This window comes from Polyergus mexicanus, unplaced genomic scaffold (genome assembly GCF_030449975.1).
Source record: "Polyergus mexicanus isolate NDT 795.1 unplaced genomic scaffold, iyPolMexi1.0 SCAF_9, whole genome shotgun sequence".
In the NCBI taxonomy this organism is placed as follows: domain Eukaryota; kingdom Metazoa; phylum Arthropoda; class Insecta; order Hymenoptera; family Formicidae; genus Polyergus; species Polyergus mexicanus.
Window position 1 is genome coordinate 1,519,301 of NW_027223329.1, and position 21,677 is coordinate 1,540,977.

General features: G+C 33.9%; 2 protein-coding genes across 3 annotated transcripts in view; one reads left to right on the plus strand and one right to left on the minus strand.

The window, feature by feature from the left end:
- Positions 1-21,677, minus strand: part of LOC138936379 (uncharacterized) — a 406,360-nt gene that overhangs the window by 265,584 nt on the left and 119,099 nt on the right. The window lies entirely within an intron of this gene.
- Positions 1-21,677, plus strand: part of LOC138936051 (dipeptidase 1) — a 96,478-nt gene that overhangs the window by 35,398 nt on the left and 39,403 nt on the right. For both annotated transcript variants that reach the window (XM_070301107.1, XM_070301108.1), the window contains exons 2-3: positions 9,856-10,136; positions 11,754-11,910. In XM_070301107.1, coding sequence (XP_070157208.1) covers positions 9,856-10,136; positions 11,754-11,910 — 438 coding nt within the window. The remainder of the gene's footprint in view (positions 1-9,855; positions 10,137-11,753; positions 11,911-21,677) is intronic.

Consider the following 21,677-nt stretch of genomic DNA (forward strand, 5'->3'; position numbering starts at 1 on the left):
TTTTACCAAAAAGGGACCGCCGAGCGAACTTCTGAAAAACAGAGTAATAGCGACCCTAACGGTCGTTTACCTGATTTTCGGACCGTCAAGTTCGTTCGACCCGATTCTAACGCTTCGATACGTTTAACTTCGGGATCATAAAGATAGTGATTGCGCCCTTCCACTGACTCATTCTTCCTCGAGTCTGGACGTAACAATAGTATATAAAAAGACATTATTGACAGTAATTTTACATTGACATTCTAAAACTGAGTATAACAAATCGCGCATAAATCAAGATACTCATCATCGACGAACGTTTCCCAGAAGGAAAGTCTAGATAATACAGCTGCCATGCTATGCTGCAGGATTAGGAAATCGGAGCTCGGTAATGTTTTATGCATCTCTCATTGTCGATTCGCGAGAGAGTGAAAAAACAAGGTGGCTGTCGAAAGTACTTTGGGCCAGCACGAAGTTAACTCTCGCAGAGAGACTGAAGTTCCCTCTCTCTCTCGAGACAAAAAAAAGACGAAGTCATCACTTCGAAGAAGTTATAGCCCAATCGGGAAACAAGGAAAATATGGAAATTCATGCGCGACGGACTCAACGGAGAGCGAAAGAGACAATGAAAAGCGGATGCTCTAGTTTACGGAACGTTGTAAGAGCGCACTTGAAAAATTTTTATATCCATTTCTAATTATATAAGAAAATTAAAATACGCAAATACTTTATATGTATTAATACTTTTCATATGTTTGTATTTTTATCATATATACAATTATGATGATTTTCTCGCCGCGATTCTGCTTTTCTAACAACAACAACAACAACAACAAAATCAATATTTAATGTACGATATTTAATTTAATTCAATTTTGTTATAATTGGCATAACAAATGTATATTTTATGCTGCGTTTAATAATAAAATATAATATATACAGTAGAGACAGATTAATGGAAATGCAAATACATTGCACTATCCTCGAGAGAAAAAAAGATATTTGCTTATATACCATTGATGCATAAGCGCGTTTTTAATTAATTTCGCCGTTGCGCAAGAGGGGAAATCTTTTTCTAGAATCGAGAAAATCGATTGAAAGAAAACAACATCTCGGACTGACGTGAAGAAATATAGCTATGAATCGTGTTTCAATTTCTCAAGACGAAGCTTCTCGCGCTCTCGAAAGATTTTGCAAAGATGCATGAAGCATCGTGTATTGTACGTCATCGCGAAAATGACATACAAGCGCGTGAACTTCGATGAAATTTATCGCCGGGATGGGAGACGAGCCAAGGCGAGAAGAAAAGATCTCTCTGCCGATACACGTGAAGCGCGCAAATTTAATGGAAATATTGAGGTGATATAAAGGCTGTTACATACGCGGTGTATCGAAAATTGCGAACTTTCTACGGATTATATAAATTTTCTAAATTAATTCTTCTAAAATTTGAACGAACGTCACTTCTTATTAATGTGTACAAAATTTTATTAAAATTCTTATATTGAAATAATCATTGTGTTATGAAACGCTTTTGATTAAATTATTATTCTGAAAGATTTACAAAAAATTAATTGATTATTCTGCAATTTTTTTTCTTAATCCAAAATACAAGCGGTTTTTATTGTTTATTTATTTCATAAAATGTCTATCGACGCTAGAATTAGAATATTTTAAATAAGTCACAAAATAAACATAGAAAACAAATAGAATAAATCAATACGCGAAATAAAGAGATTTAATTATATAATTATATGTATATATGTATATATAATATATTAATTATATATTTAATTATATAATGTGTAAACACTGTCGGGATGACGTGACGATCAAAGTTACAAAATTTTAATCGGATTATGGAAACAACAGACAAATGAAACAAGAAATATCGATTAACGTGACTGTAGAAAAAGCATCATAATATTTGAAAGTTAATTCAACAATGCACAATAGTTTGTTTCGTCGCGAAAGGATATCAAAAGCCAAAGTTTCAATTTAAATCCTGAACAGAGTTTGCTCGGAATTTCCAGAAGAACTCGCTGAATTACGCAAGGCATTAAATTATTTAATTCCAATAAGAAACGGCTCTCTCTCTCTCTCTCTCTCTCTCTCTCTCTCTCTCTCTCTCTCTTTCTCCGACAACCTTTCTTTTTACAAAGGCAACTTGCTCGTTCGACAAAATCGTATAATTGTTAATTAACTTAAAAGCATCGAAGGAACCGTCATTAAAGAAAGTGACTTAAAAGATAAGCAAGAACCAACGTGTGTTTATGTTGTATGTGTAAGTGCATAAAAAATTCGAAATCGTTCAAAACCAAAATTTCCACCATACGTTCGCAATCGAGTTTCAAGTAAAAATTTATGTGTATTAAATTAGATATTAATAATATATAAAAAAAAAAAAAAGAAACGCGCTATGTACGCCGAAACTAAGAACGCTCAATATTAACTTTAGCGCAAATTTTTTCTTATTGACATATCACTAGAAAAAAATCGGCACGAAATTTAGAGAAAAAGAGTTAAAATCTATCGCGGTGGATTAAGGATAAAAAGAGAGATATCTCATATAATACCATCATTATTATCCTGTACAATATATCAACGAATATTCTCATCTATATCCTCAGCAATATACATTATTGTCCGGCTATTTGACAGACGAAGCACTGTCATTCTCCGTCTAGAGACAAAAGCTCGTTCGTTCCATTTCCTCTCCGTCTCACGTTAGTGTTTGTGCCAATTGTGGCGCTCGCTCATTACTCGAAACGAAATATACGTAGACGTGTGAATTCGCGAATGATACTCGCGACGGCTCGCGCGAGAACAAAGGTCGTCCTTAATTCCGATTAAATGTCTCGTACGTTAGCGCGTCCCCGCGCACGTCGTCGACATTCGGACCGCCGAAATGGCGTAAATTCATTAAGTCTAATCCGCGCCAGTCTAAACCGCGCACACAGCTGTCTCGTTCCCTCTTGTTGTCAGACGCGGAAAATTTACATTTAACGACCGGCTTACACGATCGAAGATAGAATAGCGAAATTAACGCTTCGACCCGCAAGGTAGGGGATTAAAAGAAGTCGAGGGAATACAAGCGCTTCGAAAACGCAATGATAATAAACGAGCAAAGTTTGCGCGACATTTGTTTCGCGATGACAAATGCGTTGATGATTCTGACACACAATTCTCTTAATAATTATAAAATTTCTGAGTAATTCCTTTCAATCAAGTCGTACGAAATGCCATCGATGGTGATAATCGAATTTCCGGCAAATTAGAACTTTCTTCTTAAAGAACGAAGCGTTGTTTAACGTCCAGAAAATTGCTTCTGTTCACGGTTCATTAGTCCGATTCAACATTACACATACATACACATGCACTTGACAGCGTTACAGCATCACTCGATTAAACTAATTAACATAAGACCCGCATCGAGACGCTGTCCTCGTTGCAAAATAAATACAGCGCGAACTTTGTCGCGCATAAAATAAAAGGGGTCACGTACCAATCCCTTGATTATATACCGATAGAATACCACTATTAATATATTAACACATCGGCAAAAGTATCTAATATAATTATATCTGTATGCAATATATAATACTAAATTTTCTAATGTTTTTCAAGCTAAAACTTGAAAAGATAAAAGTGAATTCAACGACGAAGACTTCCTCCGCATTTAAAAACGAATAAGAAAGTTGGAGGAGAGAAAAAAGCAAAAATAGAAACTATTAATGTAATAGAGATATAAGGGGAAGTAAAAGAGAGAGAGAGAGAGAAAATAAAGGAGAGAAACAAGAACGACTAATTTCTCGGCAAAGCTGACCGTTAATCGCCCCGGAATTAAGAGAATAAGGAGAGAGCCAAGATAAAGGCAAGAAGCAGGAGAATATAAGGGAATACGCAGACTCGAATGCTACTTCCTCTTTAGGCCAATTCTCCGCTCTCGTTTCGTCTTGACTTATCCCTTTCGGCTCGACTATACGAGCTTCCCTTGCCTCCCTCTTTCGCTCTCTTCTCGCGGTATTCTTTGAATTCACGTCGAGGAGAAATTTATACGAAAACTTGACAATGCTTTCGGTCTGTGACCCCGCCGCCTCTCCCCGAGTCCTTTTCTCACCCGCCTATCCCTCTTCGGCGTGCCTTCGTGCGCGCACACACACACGCGCGCGTGTAAAGAGGGGCGGAGAGGGTTTTCAACTTAGCGGAAAAGCTCGCGGATGATGTTTGGCGCGCGGCTTCGACCACGACTATGAATTATATTCGTTTTATTGGAGTTCTCCCTCTATCCCCACTTTGATCCACAACGCCGCAACGGCGCGCTATTAACGATGAGTAAACTCCGCGAGGACTTTGCAGCTTAAAACTAATCATTCTCGCAACCGCGTCCCACTTGTCCGATTTTCGAAATTATGAACAGCGAGATAGGCGTCTCTGTCCAAACTCCTGCTTTTATCTCCCGTCGTCGTTATAGCGAGACGTAAAATTTGGCGCGGTTCAAGGAAACTGAAAGACCTTGTTAGAGGAGTTCTGGCGAGAAGCCTCGTTACAGGACTCATTTAACGAGAATGCATCCCGTAGAGAGGGCTCTAACAATAAGTCTCTTGTCGCTCAGGCAGGACAAGTTTTTGATTCATCTTCCGCAAATGTTTTTACTTTTTTGTTAAATGAAAGAGAATGCCCATCCTCACATTGCATTATATTTTTTCCATGAGAGACTTCTATCTCTCATATATTAGAAATAGTTTATATTATAAAGAGAAAATTGTATATATAGTCCCTTTTCTTTTTTGAGAATCAAATAATTAAATTAGCATAAAGGAATTAATTATGCGCTCCACGTTTGGATAAATCATTCCGGTATTAATATACAATATTTAGTATATATACAGGGTGTATCTGAAATGATGCACTAAACTTTAGGAGTGTATTCTAGAGGTCAAAGTAAGACTTTTTTTTTTCTTATGAACATGGGCCCGCAAATGAACCTCACTCCGAGCTTGGCAAATTAAAAGTTTTCATAATACATGTTTTTATTTTTTCATTTTAGTGGCTTATTTTACTTCAAAATTTACTGGCCTAAATTTTTTTCCTAAATTTTAGGAGCTTTCCATGTTCATAGAAAAAAAAGTCTTACTTTGACCTCTAAAATATGCTCCTAAAGTTTAGTGCATCATTTCAAATACACCATGTATATAGTTACTACCATACACATTCCAGAAGGATGCATCTCATAATTCAAATTAGGACATATACTGTACATTTTACAATATTCTTATTGACTCGTAAGAAACTTCTTATCAACTTAGAAACGTTTATTAAAATAAAAAGAAAAAAAATATATATATATATATATACATATATATGATATATATGTATAAATAAATTTATTAAAATATTAAATACTGCGTGTATCACGTATATACATATAATATATATGTATATATGCGATATAAAAGAATTTTATATAAAAGAGCAGCTTTTCAAATGAAAGTTATTCGTGTTCGTCGATCGTGCTATTTCAAAGGCTACGGAGACAAAGGCAACCGCCCGTCATTGACAGATCAAAGCCAATGTCCTTTGTAGCAGTTAATACGTTTACGAGCTTCTTAGTTCCATTAACTAGACAGAATCAGCGACGGCATTCGCCCCAAGGTTTCTCGGCGCGTACCTAAAGAGCTAACTACGAATCCCACAATTCGCGTCTCCTCGAGAAGTCGAGTTGAGACTTAATCGCGTAAGAGTACGTCAGATGTGGAAGGACTTCTATTATAGTTTTAGAGTGGTACAAGCTATACAGAGCGAAATGATGTAATCGCGGCGAATGCGAACACGTGACATCACTATGTTTTTCAATTGCGAAGTAACAAAAAAAATTATATATATCATTCAATTCAAATATGGAGATGACAAGATCTTTTATTCATATTATTTGTCACTTTTACTATTTCATTCAAACTTTTGTAAATAAAAAAATGCGGTTATATCGAAAATATGAAAACTCGAAAATTGAAGATATTAAATAAATTTTTTTTCGAGTGAAATGATGTTATTTCTCGAGTTTTCTACGAAAAGAGATAAAAATATATATTAGGTGTACAACTTTGCTTCCGCCGTTTTTTTTCCGAAATTCGAGGCTTTATTGTAAAAAACTGGTTTTACATTTATGATTCAAAGTATTGTCCATCGCTGGCCACTACTTTCTCCCTCTTTTTGACTTTGACTCGAGTCTTCATTAAGTAATGCCTCCAATTCCGCATCTTCGAAAACCTTCTCTCTTCCACCGCTATGCCGGTCTTCGACGTGAAAATCATCGTTCTTGAAGCGTTGAAACCACTCACGACACGTTCTTTCACTAATAGCGGCTTCACCATAAGTATTTGAGAGCATTCGATGAGCCTCAGCCGCAGATTTCTTCATATTGAAGCAGAAAATTAAAACCTCCCGCAAATGACGAGAATTTGGCTCGTAAACTGACATTTTCAATTGAGAATAACTTTATGATGCAGACACAAATCGATTAATGTTTCTATGGGGTTATGTTGACAGATGCTCAAGTTTATTGCATGACGTCTATGATCTATTTATTTCGACCACTACTTACCGCTAAAGCTATCTATAGGAAAACGGCGGAAGCAAAGTTGTACACCTAATAATATAATATAAACTTATCTTCTCTTCCTTATCCTGCGAAAAACTCTTATGATATTGACATATTAAACGATATTTTATTTTCTCCGAGAAATAAATTGTGATCTTTAAAGATTCAAAAATAACGCGAAGAATATATTCTCAGAAATATTTCTATTTCTTTTGTACTAATAAAAGAATTCTTTTATTCTAAGATAATGCATATTTCCCATTAACATTTTACGTATCGTTACATTTTTAAACGTATTCATTTAACGCACTTGATTAATACGTTTATACTCGCGGTAAAAACTTTTAGCGCGGTTATAAAAGTACGTCGAATTCGCTTTTTCGTTAAATTTCAGAGGAGCAGTGCTAAAAGGCAGTCGCCCATTATTACTATCACGAGCGACAATAATTATCTTAACGTTGCCAGAGTGTGCCAAAGTACGAATTAATTAAATCGGCAATTGCTTGCGCGAGGAAAATCAAGAGTTCGGAATTACTCTCTTTACACTGTGTGACTTATTAAACAAATTAAAAAAAAATAAATTTTTCTTTTTACATCACTAATCTTGCAAATTGAAATGTTGCAAGTTCAATTTTATATTTTACACATTTCATTTTTTTTTATATTTAATGAACAAAGCGAAAGTCCTTCAAGAATATAAATATATTGAAAAAAATAAAATAGAAAAAAAAGAGGTATAATCATCATTGTATTATATAATCACCAACCTCGATATTAAACAATGAATTATGAGTATTGTCGCGAGAGTTCTTCTCTTTGTCAGTTATATACTCGAAAACGAGGCGAGCCCGTAGCTTTTAGTTTTTTCATTATCTCCTGGCAGCTATTAATTATCCGTGGTACCGACAATCGATTCTCACTGAGCGGAATCGCGAACAAGAAAACGGAGAAACGGCTAGAAATGGGAATCGCGTTTCGCGCTTCGACGATAACGCATATCGCCGTTTCTTTTGCGAATCGTCAGTAATGCCGACGATAACTTTCGCGGTTTAGCTCGTTGTTCGCTGTAGAATTCGCTTCATCCGGCTTCATCCGAAGCTTGTCGTTCTCGTTCAAATTTCTTCCTCCGCGTACGAGTTTCTCGCAAAACTTCGTATCCTTCGCATATCCGCATTGTTATGTATGATAAATATGCGAAACTCGTCGACGCCGTACGCAGAAGAAGAGATATACATCAGAACAATGTACATTTCGCAGAAATAGGTAGCGATATATGCCGATATGTCTTTCAAAATTTTTCTGTAGCTATCACTGCAATTATATCTTTCAGTTGCTCTCTCAGTTAATTTTTAACTTTAATCTATGACAACGAAATGTTAGTTTTCAATATTCTGCTTATTATTGTTTGTCTTAATATTTTATTATGTAAAATATATCAAAATTCACAATTTTTTATATGATTTCTCTTTAAATGAATAATTAAAATAGTAATAAATAGAAAAATTAAAATACTAATAAATAAGTCATCTAAAATTAAATAATTATATATGAAAAAAAATGTTGAAAAAAATCACATTTTTTTGTCATTCTTTCTCTTATCGTGAACAGTATCGATCATATCGGGGAATCGTGATTTTATTCGATTTACCGTATCGTAAAATCGCACGAAATCTGATGAGTATCACGAAGAAATACGCACGAGAGTTGTGACTTGGTGAGTTGTTTATGACAACTGTAGAAGCTAAGAAAATCCCAAAGGCTCACCAAGTATCTCTGTGTCTTTCGGTTGCGAACTACTCCACGCTATATACACGCGGAAAATCTTACTTACCCAGGCGTTAACGTGTTTTATGGTGGTCGAAAGGAGGGCAAACAAAAGTTTGCCGAGTTGCCTGCAGAGCGTCGCAGTGACATCGCGAAGGAGCTCTCGTTCCCTCCAACCTTGCTCGAGAGGTTGCACTTCCATTCGCGCTGGTTGTAATTTTCCGCGGACAGGTTGCAGCCACCGTATCGTTTCCGCCACATGCACTACTGGCGTAATGCACTTTCTAAGAGACGCTTAAATAGTCGTTAACACACGCGATTGTCTAACTTCACCCGGATGTGTTCGCCCGCATCGAAAAGTCTTATGTACACTTGTGCGAAACAAGAAGATTTACATCCCTGTTAATTGCGAGGCTCATATTAGCAACGTTTGAAACGTAAGTTGATACAATGTTGCAAATATCAATGCGAAAAGATATAAAAGAACGAGTAACTGCAAAAAATGTACAAAAAAATTAACAAAAATATAACGTATATAAAAAATTTCGATCAAATGAATCTTTATATTAATCTTAAATATATCTTTAAAAATATAGATTTTTTTTAAATTAACTTTGTGAGAAGAAATGACACGTTAACGACAATCTGTACTTGTAATGCGATATACAAAAAATGAACTATTTTAAACTATAAAATCAAATTTCTTCTTCTAGCTGATGTATATTTAGATATATGTAATCAAACTTTTTTATAGTATTCGATTGCTTTTTTCATTTTATCATAATAGTTTATGCTCAATTTTAATTACCCAAGAAGAAAAAATTATTATTTCGTCCCTTAAAATACACGAAATTATACAGTTGAATAATTATTTATTTAAACGGCCACTGGACAGCAACGTGTAATCTCTGTAGCAGCTATTAACTAGATTAATTAATTCATTAAGCAAATATCTCGAACGTATGTACGATATAACTAAATTAACTCAAAAAGCTCTTTTTGCTGAATCGAGATTTGTTTGGCAAACTTGATCTCTACACAAATTATCCGTGCATATATATTGTATATAAGTTCACGAAAGAAAAAATAAAATCAAACTGTACAACTATGTACTTGTTAAAGCTAAAAGAAAATGTAATATTAAAAAATTGATATACATACAAAGAAGCTTGAAAATTATTATCCTATTAAATTATCAAAGCAATGAAACAGAAAATTTTAGAATCAAAACTATGCTGATAACTAAATTGCTAAAAAAAAGTCTATGAAAAAGGCTACACATATGTAATTTTAACAATTTTTTAAAACAATATCGCTATCAGAAATTTAAAAAAAAAACGGATATGTCGTAATATACTTAACATGCTGTTAAAATATACAATCATATTTCTAACTTTTCGATTATTCAATTATAACAATGATCTCCGCGACGAGATTGATAATTTATCGAGATCGATAGAAATAAAGAGCAAATAGAAGATTATATTTATGATATGGGGTTTTTTTTTCAGACCACGTGCCTAACAGAACTGCCAGATGTGGCGCCGTGCAATGGCACCGTACGGCTACCGCCGCCGTGCGAGGATTCGCCCAGCAGCGGCAGCAGCAAGGATCGTAGAGACGAGAGTCCTCGCAGGAAATGTCGACTGTTGGCGCCTGTCCTGTTCTTAGTGGCAGTCCTGCTCCTCGGAGGCCTCTGTCTGCCGTTTCTACTTCAATCCGCGCCTGCCACGCACCAGCAGAGGCTGGACGTGATCAGGAGAATCCTCACTGAAGTGCCTCTGATCGACGGGTGAGTGTTTTAATATTCAATATGTAATTGACGATAGAAATTTGCACACACGCATTAATAAGACAAGTTTCGATTTTTATAAATAAAGATATCAAAAAGATATAAATTGTTTTTAAGTTTTTTAACTACACAGTTTCGTGTAATTTGCCAGAACATATATACATATATAGGGTTGCATGAGACCCAAGACAAGACAATATTCGCAAAAATATTGTATTGGTCTTGAAAATTTTAATCTTGTCTTGGTCTTGAGAGGATTTTTGTATCAAAGATCTCGTCTTGTCTTGCCTTGCCTTGATTTTTATTAACAGTTTTTATTTAACACTAAATTATTTGTCAGTTTAATAAAAAACAGAAAATAGTAAGTATATCTGATGTCTTCTGTTATCCGAAGCGCCGAGCACGATTTTCGTTTGTTCTTTACTGCGTATGCTCACGTCTCGATTGTGCAGACGCAGTCTAAAAACTAAACCAAGTTCTTCTGCTGAACATGCAAACATATCCGAAAGTGATAATGAAAGTTCGGAAGTAAGTGCAGTTAAACAATGCACATAGAAAACTTATTTTAAGTATGAAACAAGAAACAATGAAAAAATCGGCGTATGTTTATTATGTCAAAAAGATAATGTGACTAAAGAAATAAAAATGAAAAATAGTAACACTACTGGATTAAAAAAACATTTGGAAAAAGATCATAACAAAGCATATGAAAATTTATTTGGATTAAAAGCAATGAAGAATAAAATATTGTCAGAAAAACAAAAAGCGATAGATATATTTTTAAACGTAAGTATTGAAATTAAACTTTATAAATTAAATAATATAAAGTAATTAATTTGCGCTATTTTTATGTCACATTAAAGTGTGTAACGATAATGATGCGCAGACTCTCTAAATTTAAATTTTTTAAAGTTTTTAAATTTATAAATGTTTTTATTTACTAACAATAAATAAAATTTTTTGTCTTTCTCGCCTATTTCCATATTAATTAAAATCCATATTAATTAAAATCTCCGTTCAGAAATCGGGAACAATTAGAAAACTTCTTTTAAAAACCAAGACTTCTTGATAAGATCAAGAATCTTGATAATTTGTTTTGGTATTGTCTTGATAATTAATTTAAAATCTTGTCTTGATCTTGTCTTGAAATTCAAGACAAGATCAAAACAAGACCAAAATTAGTCTTGGTATCTCGTGCAACCCTATATATAATATATATATCTCTCATTAATATCAAATAATGTCCCAAAATCTCGTATATTATATCGCGTAATGATATGGATACTTTCTTTTTTTCTTTCTTTTTTTTTGGTACAAGATGAATCTGTTTCGATTCAATATTTACTCATCTCCAGTTTTATTATAATTTGCAGATTAATATATTTACACACACACACACACACACACATACACACACACATACATACATATGTATATATGTATGTATAGTATATATATATTATAATATTAGAATGTATAATATTTTATAATTGATACTTGAACAAAAAATATCTTTGTCTAAAATATATATCATAAATTCAAAAATTAATAAAAAATCTCGCACATTGCCTGTAAGATGTAATATTACTTTATATAACTCGTATCTCGATTTTGCAGGCACAACGATTTGCCCTGGAACGTCAGAAAGTTCGTACACAATCAACTTGGCGAGGTCAACCTGAGCAGCGACCTCGGCAGGGTCGACCCTTGGGCCAGATCAGACTGGAGTCACACGGATATCCCTAGATTACGCGCTGGCCTCGTCGGTGCACAGGTAAACCCAACATGGCATTCATTAAGCTTCCCTACCCTTTTTCTTCGTCGATCGTTACTCTTATCTTGTTTTTCTAACCAAAGATATACCTATTACAGATTTACTTTTGCCTATAACAAGATTTAGATACATAATTTTTTTATTATCTACATTTATATTATCTACGTTTACGAAACACAAAAAATATGTGTGGCACGATTAAGAAATTAATACACGATATGGCGTTCGATGTACGGAAGTTTCAACAGAACTGAAACTATTTGATGAGTTTATGCTTGTTCTGAAGATGATCCAACCGCTGGCAATTAGATATCAGCGGGAAACAATCCAACTTAGACAAAGACGGTCGCCGGGGTATATATGGCATCTCGTCTACGGCAGAGCAATCTTATCGATACGAATCCACTATTAACGTAGAAACGTATCTTAATCAGACCAGCGCGCAAAAGCCGCCAATTATCGAGACATATTATATACAAACGGGGTCACTATGCCCGCGAATGGCTATTCGTATTGTTGCTAAAACGACTATGTAGTACATAATTCCAATTCATTATCAATTTCATCTATAGCTATCCATTGTAACGAATCGCCATTGATCGGCATATATCCCGTGTCTGTAATTCTACTCCACTATGGGCAATCCAATCAGATCGTGCCAAACGGTGTGTCGAAATGCCTTCCTAGGATGATTTGCATGCACACGATAAAACAGAAAATTTACTCGCATGCTACTTGGAGTAGCTGATCTGAACCTAACTAATGGCTTTACGCAGATCACCGTCGAAAACTGCCAAACGGTCGATCGTAGACCCTCTCGATTTGCCGTGATAATTGTGGGCAAACCAGGTATCATTAACAGTCAATTAACCGCGTATACTCAATTCCCTATCGAAGATTGTCGATGAAGCACGGCAATGTTCAATTGAGCGTGAATTTTTAACGAATCAAGAATTGTCAAATCAATCAGCTGATTCTCCTGAAAATCACGAGACTCCGTCGACATCGCATGATCGATCGCGCACGTTGCCATAAAAAGCGTGTATATATATATATTAAGACCTCTCGATAAATCCGAAATTCTCGGCATCTGGCCTCACGTTGTTGCTCTCAATCGTCGGTCTTATATCTCGATAAGTTACGATCATTGAAACGGGTAAACAACCCATACAGCACCGAAAGATTGCAAAAACGTTGCATAGATCTTACATTGAAACATTGTAATATTGCATAGAAGTTGCGAAATGTTTCTGCAATGTTACTGCAAGCCTGCGGCAACGTTGAAATATCCGCCCTCAGAAATATTTCAATGTAAGACTACAGTAATATTACGGTGCAATGTATTTGTAATATTTAAATACATTGCTACAAATGTGCAAAACGCTTCAAATTTAATACATAAACTTTGAGAACATATAAAAACATCCAAGAGAGATAAGAAAAAAAATTGCGAATTTACGCAATAACAACGAGTTTTTTCTCGTCTCTCTTGGATGTCTTTATATATTCTCCAAGTTTATCTATTAAATTTGAAGCATTTTGCATATTAAAAAATTATTATCAAATTTTTGCTTTTATATAAAAATGGAAACTATTAAACAATTTTCTGTTATCTAATTAACATCGCTATTTTATAAATTATTTACAAGTTTAAGAAATTGATAATGATTAAATAATTAAAATCATAAAAATTAAAATTTTATTTATATAAATATTAAACTTCATATTTTAAGTAGACAATAAACGGATAATTTTAACTTTTTTCGGATAATTATTTGTCCGATTTCTGAACACTCAATTCAATATCTGAATTTCCCGTGTTGGGATTGTATCAGACAAATTAATCTGATAAAAATAGTTATTGTACCTTTAATATTACTAACTGCTTTTTGCAAGCTTTATATAACCATCGTGATTAAAACTTAAATACGGGGTAGATAACGCAACGCGCGCCGCATATTGGTAAACGAACGAAGTAGCGATTATCAAAAACTGTCTTTTGTAATGTTTTTGAAATGTTGCTGTAACATTCTCATAAAATATTACAATTCCATATTCCGATAATGTCTCAACAATATTTCATTGCAACTTGCAAGATTGTAACATTGCTGCAATGTAATTGCAATGTTCTGTGCTGTATGGGAAGTGAGCACTAACTCTTATCGGACCCAGGAATCCCGCCTGTTCGATCCCGCCGTCTTTTGCCGTCTTGCCGAGATATTGACAATTGACAAAGACAGACGGAAGAACGATCTACTTCGAATCTTCATCGCCGCGAAATGTCTTGAAAAAATATATACCGATCTCGATAAATTTTAAAAAGTTTCATCTAAAATCTGTGTACATATATACTCTATGTACGAGCGTGATTAATTTCTACGATTTTTTTTTTGTTGAGAAATTTAATTTTAAATTCAATTCTATCAAAATAGATTGTAAATTAAAAAATAATGGCCGTTTCCCTTCATCTTCTTGACTACGGAAAAAATCGATTGATGATTTATTTAAACATGTAATAAGAAAAAGACAACAAATCTGACAGAGACATACATATATAGATATACATTATATGTTTATACAGTAATTTAATACGCCAATCACACTGCCGATTAGTGTAAACTTTGCCGTTGCGATATTTTTATTTGAGCAGCAAAAAATAGATTATTTTTTTTCTTTGATCTCTAGAAACTATTCATTGTCAGTTTTTAATCCAATCCAACGGACGAATATCTTTGCAATCTACAATTAGCCGATAAAACCTCACAAAGCCGTATCATAACGTAAAGAGTGAAAACGAAACCAACTGTCAAAAGCAATATCATCTTTACTTTCCGTGTAATTCTTCGCGTGGGAGACACGTCATTTTCTACGTAATTCTGCTGCAGTCGAAAGATCGCGCTTCAGTGTGCTATTAAATTCCATTTTCAATTTAATCAATAGTAAAAAAAACCGTCAAAATAAAACAGTTAAAATAAAGTACGTCACAGGTTGATAAAGCAACGCGTTATACATTTTATTATTACATGTTATTAATTCTTTTTTTCATCTTGCAATTCATTCGTGAACATGACATATATTTTTTAATTTATGTAAATATATAATAAATTTATATAAATTACAAATATATATATAATAAATTTATAATGTTATATAAGCGCAAGTTTAAAAGTTTTTAATCAATTATTGAACTTTATAGATCGCAATAAAATGACAAATTTAATTAAAACGTATATTGTTATACGCCGTATTCTATTTTAAAGTCAGTATGAGTTTCTGTGAGATATAAAAAGTAAAACACATTTGTAAATTATTATTAATAGCGCATAATCTGATCCGAATAATTGTAGAATAGTTGTTGAATATTTGTTGATAGAATAATTGTATATGTATTTTCTCTGCTTCGAATTGCGATGCAAAGAAAATTTCGATTTTTTTTCGCTTCATTATATTGGCTAAAGATAAAATTAAAGATATTCGTCCTGCAAATAAGTTTTTATTCATCGGATTGAAGAAAAATAAGTAATAAATGCCTCTAAATGATCTAAATTAATCCATTGCTATTATTGGCATATTTCCGATGCTATATAATTTATCTATATCGGAAAATTTTATGGAAAAATAAAACACGCGGCATTTGTATCCAATCCGATATTTTTAATCTGTTAACTTATATCGCGTGATACGCTGCAGTTGGTCCATAAATTTTATACTTTGATGTAATTTTATTACCTTGCGCTATCAAATACGGAGTATCTTTATCTTTTATAGGTTATTTTAATCTCCGTTAATCAGACGACAGACTGATTAAGTGAAAGGAAATGTGAACGAATACGAGATGTGATGGAGAGCGAGCGAGAATTATACTTCAGTTCCATCGATTTATGCCGAATCCAATCTCCGGGAGCACTACGTTTGTTATTGATTGTGAGCTCTTCCTAATCCTGACAATTTATTAATCGTGCTGATAGGTAGACGAATAGCGGGCCGATATTCTCCTAATCATGGATTTATATAAATCGAAAGACTTATTTTATCATTAGCCGACTGCTTAACGCCGAAGAATCGATTACTGTCAGAGAGAAGTTCGGTCCCTCATAAATAATTTTCATTAAGCAGTCTTTTAATGAGATGAATCAGGACTGCCCTATTTCTCCGTGATCGAAATGGGATTACTACGATATCGATTAAAATTTTAATATGTGTGGAAAATACATAATTATATAATTACATATTTCATTAAAATCAGAGCATATCCCATACAGCACAGAACATTGCAATTACATTGCAGCAATGTTACAATCTTGCAAGTTGCAATGAAATATTGTTGAAGCATTATTGGAATATGGAATTGTAATATTTTATGAGAATATTACAGCAACATTTCAAAAACATTACAAAAGACAGTTTTTGATAATCGCTACTTCGTTCGTTTACCACTATTCGGCACGCGTTGCGTTATCTACCCCGTATTTAAGTTTTAATCACGATGGTTATATAAAGCTTGCAAAAAGCGGTTAGTAATATTAAAGGTATAATAACTATTTTTATCAGATTAATTTGTCTGATACAATCCCAACACAGGAAATTCAGATATTGAATTGAGTGTTCAGAAATCGGACAAATAATTATCCGAAAAAAATTAAAATTATCCGTTTATTGTCTACTTAAGATATGGAGTTTAATATTTATATAAATAAAATTTTAATTTTTATGAATTAAATTATTTAATCGTTATCAATTTCTTAAACTTGTAAATAATTCATAAAATAGCGATGTTAATTAGATAACAGAAAATTGTTTAATGGTTCCCATTTTTATATAAAAGCAAAAATTTGATAATAATTTTTTAATATGCGAAATGCTTCAAATTTAATAGATAAACTTGGAGAATATATAAAGACATCCACGAGAGACGAGAAAAAACTCGTTGTAATTGCGTAAATTCGCAATCTTTTTTCTTATCTCTCTTGGATGTCTTTATATGTTCTCAAAGTTTATGTATTAAATTTGAAGCGTTTTTTGCATATTTGTAACAATGTATTTAAATATTACAAATACATTACACCGTAACATTACTGTAGTCTTACATTGAAATATTTCTGAGGGCGGACATTTCAACGTTGCCGCAGGCTTGCAGTAACATTGCAGAAACATTTCGCAACTTCTATGCAATATTACAATGTTTCAATGTAAGATCTATGCGACGTTTTTGCAATTTTTATGGGTAATTTCTTTATTATTAATGAAGTATTCCTATTTTTTATATTCTTAAGTTTTAAGAAGAAAAACGATTAAAAGATTATGCGATATACATATATCTTAAAATACTATACAGAGAATATTTTTATAATACGAAATTTAAAAAAATATTTTATATTTACTTTGCCGATAAAATATTATTCTTACTTAAGCATTCCTTCTATCAAATGTTTTATTTTTCTGGACATATTTATTATGCAGCATTTATTTTAAATCCTCAATTATATCGAGAGTTGTAAAGAAAATCTCGGTAAAGATACAAAAAATAATTGGATGCTAATTATTTAACTTATCGAAGAGTTGACATATTCCGAGAGAGATGAGAGAGAGAGCTTTCGCATCTCGATCTGCAGCTATATTTGCGATTAACTCGTCTCTTCACCTTCTCATCAATACGAGCGTCGCGCCCGTTCGCTCTTGGCCCGCGGAGGATATTAATGGCCCTCTGGGCGCGTTCCATGACAGAGGAAAGCCAATTTCGATCTGGATCAATGGCGACGCCATAATCAGCAAAGGCCCTCGGCTGAGCCATTCACTTAGGCTGAGGTTGCTGGTGGCAATCGCGGCTCTATAAATACGTCGCTATAATAGAGCCGCCGATATCTAAACTACCCCTTCCTCCCGCCGTATACTCTCTATCTCTTCGCATCATGCTCTCGCATCCTGATTGCGCGTATGACCATCCGCGTTTGCATCGTTCTCTATCGCTGGATCGCACCCGCCTTCGAGGTTAAGCCAGAAATTAGATCGCACGCCGTCGCGCCCGAGTGAGAGTGGCCACTTCACGTTCGCGTGAAGGGAAATTATCAAGGAATCTTCGATCTCGTGCGAGAAGCGTTTCACGGTGAGCGACGTCAAGTAGTAAAGCAAGAGCGTTCGATAGTCGGAACGATTGTAGGATATATCCTATATACATTGCCGATCATACTGATGATAAAAATATAAAAATAAAAAATATATTTAAGTATTAATTATTTCTCGAAAGATGAACTGAATATTGAGATTAATAAATAGTATTTATTCACAATAAAATTTATTTATCAAAGATCATACTTTTACTGAATCATAAATTTAACATAAGATAATAATTTATTTATACGTTAATTAAACCGTTATTGAAATATATAATTAATGTTTGAAATTAGAAACAAATAAAATTATATCCCGTCATTATATTCCGCTCATTATTTTCAGTAATTTATAATTAAAATTCATTTATTGATGATTTCCCCGTTAACTCATTTTTATGTATTATGCAATTTTGTAATTATATAAGATAATTTCTTATTAGCCACGAATATAAAGCATTTCTTGGTCCTGAACAAACGTTGTGGCATTTATTTGGACGTAAATCCACGGTAACGATCGCAACTGTGATTCTTACACGTACGAATTTCGTTCAGCAGACGAATACCTAGCTCGATAGCAAGGCATACCAAACGATTAGTCATAATGGCCCGGCTCGTATAATAGCCCGAAGTCAAGAACCCACGTACTCATTACGTATTCTGCCTAGCTCGAACTGCAGTCAGAACTCGGACAAGTTTGCGCCGACACTATTTGAGCGTCGAGAAAAGGGGTAGAAGGGGGATAGGGGGAGTTCGTTGGCGAACTTGGTAACGGTGTTGCACCAGTATCAATGGGCCGGTAAGGTCGTGGGGAAACTTTAGGCTTCGATTATCGAGACGCTAATTACACCGACTCGTGCCTCACGTCGAGAACTCAAGTTATTAAAATTTCTTATTACCCTAGAGAAAGAGAGAAAATGGACCCGAATTTCGACGACAAATATAATCAAAGATAGATAGATTTCGAAAAACTAAATTAAAATTCACAAGAATGGCACAAGAACAAAATTTCAAAGGTTCTTATTTACCTTTCTTTTATATATTATCAAAAATATTATTAGGTGTACAACTTTGCTTCCGCCGTTTTTTTTCCCGAAATTCGAGGCTTTATTGTAAAAAACTGGTTTTACATTTATGATTCAAGGTATTGTCCACTCCCAATGATCGTGCCAATTCTTTTTGACTTTGACTCGAGTCTTCATTAAGTAATGCCTCCAACTCTGCATCTTCGAAAACCTTCTCTCTTCCACCGCTATGCCGGTCTTCGACGTCAGAATCACCGTTCTTGAAGCGTTGAAACCACTCACGACACGTTCTTTCACTAATAGCGGCTTCTCACCATAAGTATTTGAGAGCATTCGATGAGCCTCAGCCGCAGATTTCTTCATATTGAAGCAGAAAATTAAAACCTCCCGCAAATGACGAGAATTTGGCTCGTAAACTGACATTTTCAATCGAGAATAACTTCATGACGCAGACACAAATCGACTAATGTTTCTATGGGGTTATGTTGACAGATGCCCAAGTTTATTGCATGACGTCTATGATCTATTTATTTCGACCACTACTTACCGCTAAAGCCATCTATAGGAAAACGGCGGAAGCAAAGTTGTACACCTAATAGAACGAACTGTACATATATTTCTTTACACTAAATTCTCTCTCTCTCTCTCTCTCTCTCTCTCTCTGCACATGAAGTATAACTTTTCTTATTTTTAAATACTTTCATAACATAATGCTAAATTACACAGGAAAAAAGTTTCGTTATAAGTTGAAAAGTTTTAGTGATACAAACATTTCTTTTTAAATTATTACAATCACTAAAGAGTCATTTAGTCAGGTCCCATTTATTGCCCGCTTTCGTCTTAATTTTAATACATCTTTTCTTGTTATTAATGAATTGACTATTGCAGCAACATCCTTTTTATTATTAATTTTCGTTCGCATAACTTGTGGTGGATTAATCAAATTAGTTAATGAATCATTCGCGCTTCGTTAACAAAACATTATTGCTAATTTACGATGAACTAATAATTAGTAAGTGACTTAACTAAAAACTTTACAATTTGATTATTGACGATATCTTTTTTCTTGGAGGAGAAGAAAGAGACAGCTTTATGATTAAAGAATGTTAAGTTGCGAAATCAAATTTTCATTGTAAAATCAGAATTTTATAATCTCATACAAAAATTGTTTATTTTTCTTGATGCAACTAATTTATCTTCACGAAGAACATGTGACACATGAGAAAAACGCAAATTTTTATTCTATTAATTATAGAATTTTACGCCATACTAGCATGTTACGCATTTCTTAGCATGTTTATGTAAAAATTATTTAAAAATTATTGTAGCAATAATAATTGCAAAAATTAAAATTAAAATTCGAGATTGTTGCTTTTAAAATCTGATTAATAAAATTAGAGAGACCGAACAAATCAATGTAGACAAAAATAATTCAGTTCTGTCAAAAATGTCGATACATCTGTTTCTCTCAAATATCGGATTACAGAGACAAAAATGACAGCCGACCTATCGCTTGTTCCTCTTGTCATCTGTCTCTCATCTGACTTTGTACGTTTACCCGCGGCTACATCACATTCATTATTATCCAAATTATGTAATGCTACATTATATTCTATTTATTGAGATTTTAAATGCATTAAATGAATAAATTCTCTTATATTTCACAACTGCAGTTAAATTAAATCTTCATAGCCATTACCTTGAGTGATCCGCCCTTTGCAATTACAACATAATCTGTTAAATATAGTGACGCGTTATTAAGTTTTAATTGGTTTTGCTAAATTTGATTACAAGAACAATGGAAAAATTATTTGGTACATCAACTTTTTGTAACAATTCAATTCGCGCAAAGCAAAATTGAAAAAAAATCGATGAAACATCGAAATTGCACGAGACAATGACGATATCAACCGGATGGCAGATGTCGATACGTCAATCACTTTTGAAAATCATCAGAATTTAGCTCATGTCCTTGTTCATCTTTGGTTTCTACGGAGGAGAGACTCCAGCATTATATAGATCGACTATCCTTGACAAACAATAGTCTTCGAGCAATACACACGATATATTTCATTCTCATTGTTAAATTACACCAAAGTTACATGATATATTACAATTACAAAAATAAGCATGCAGAATTATCATTAGTGATACCATTTCATCATCGTTAGACGAATTTTTAATTTTAACGCGCACGCGTAAGCATATATAATATAATATTAATATCATTTTAATCATTTCTAATAAATAATTTCTATATTAAATGTTTTTTTCTATATTAATAAAAATTAAAGAGATTTATTTATCGTAACGTGGAGAAAGGGATGGGGAGATATTTTTCCGATAACCGGTCGATTGTGATCCGGCGCGATCGCGAAGTTTTACGAAAATCGGTGATAGCGGCGACAGGTGTCGATATGTCAATCAATTCGTTAAATCGATAGGATTCGGCATATGTGTCCTCAGCCAATGAGGAACGCCGCATGCGGTATATGAGAGGAATGGGAGGAGGAGGAGGATGCGAATTGACCGTTATTACGAGGCGAGTATTATAGTCGGTGTGCTAGTACACGCAGGACTGGTTTACGCATCTCCATTTATAGTGGACGCATAGCGCTCCGTTGGTGTACCACTA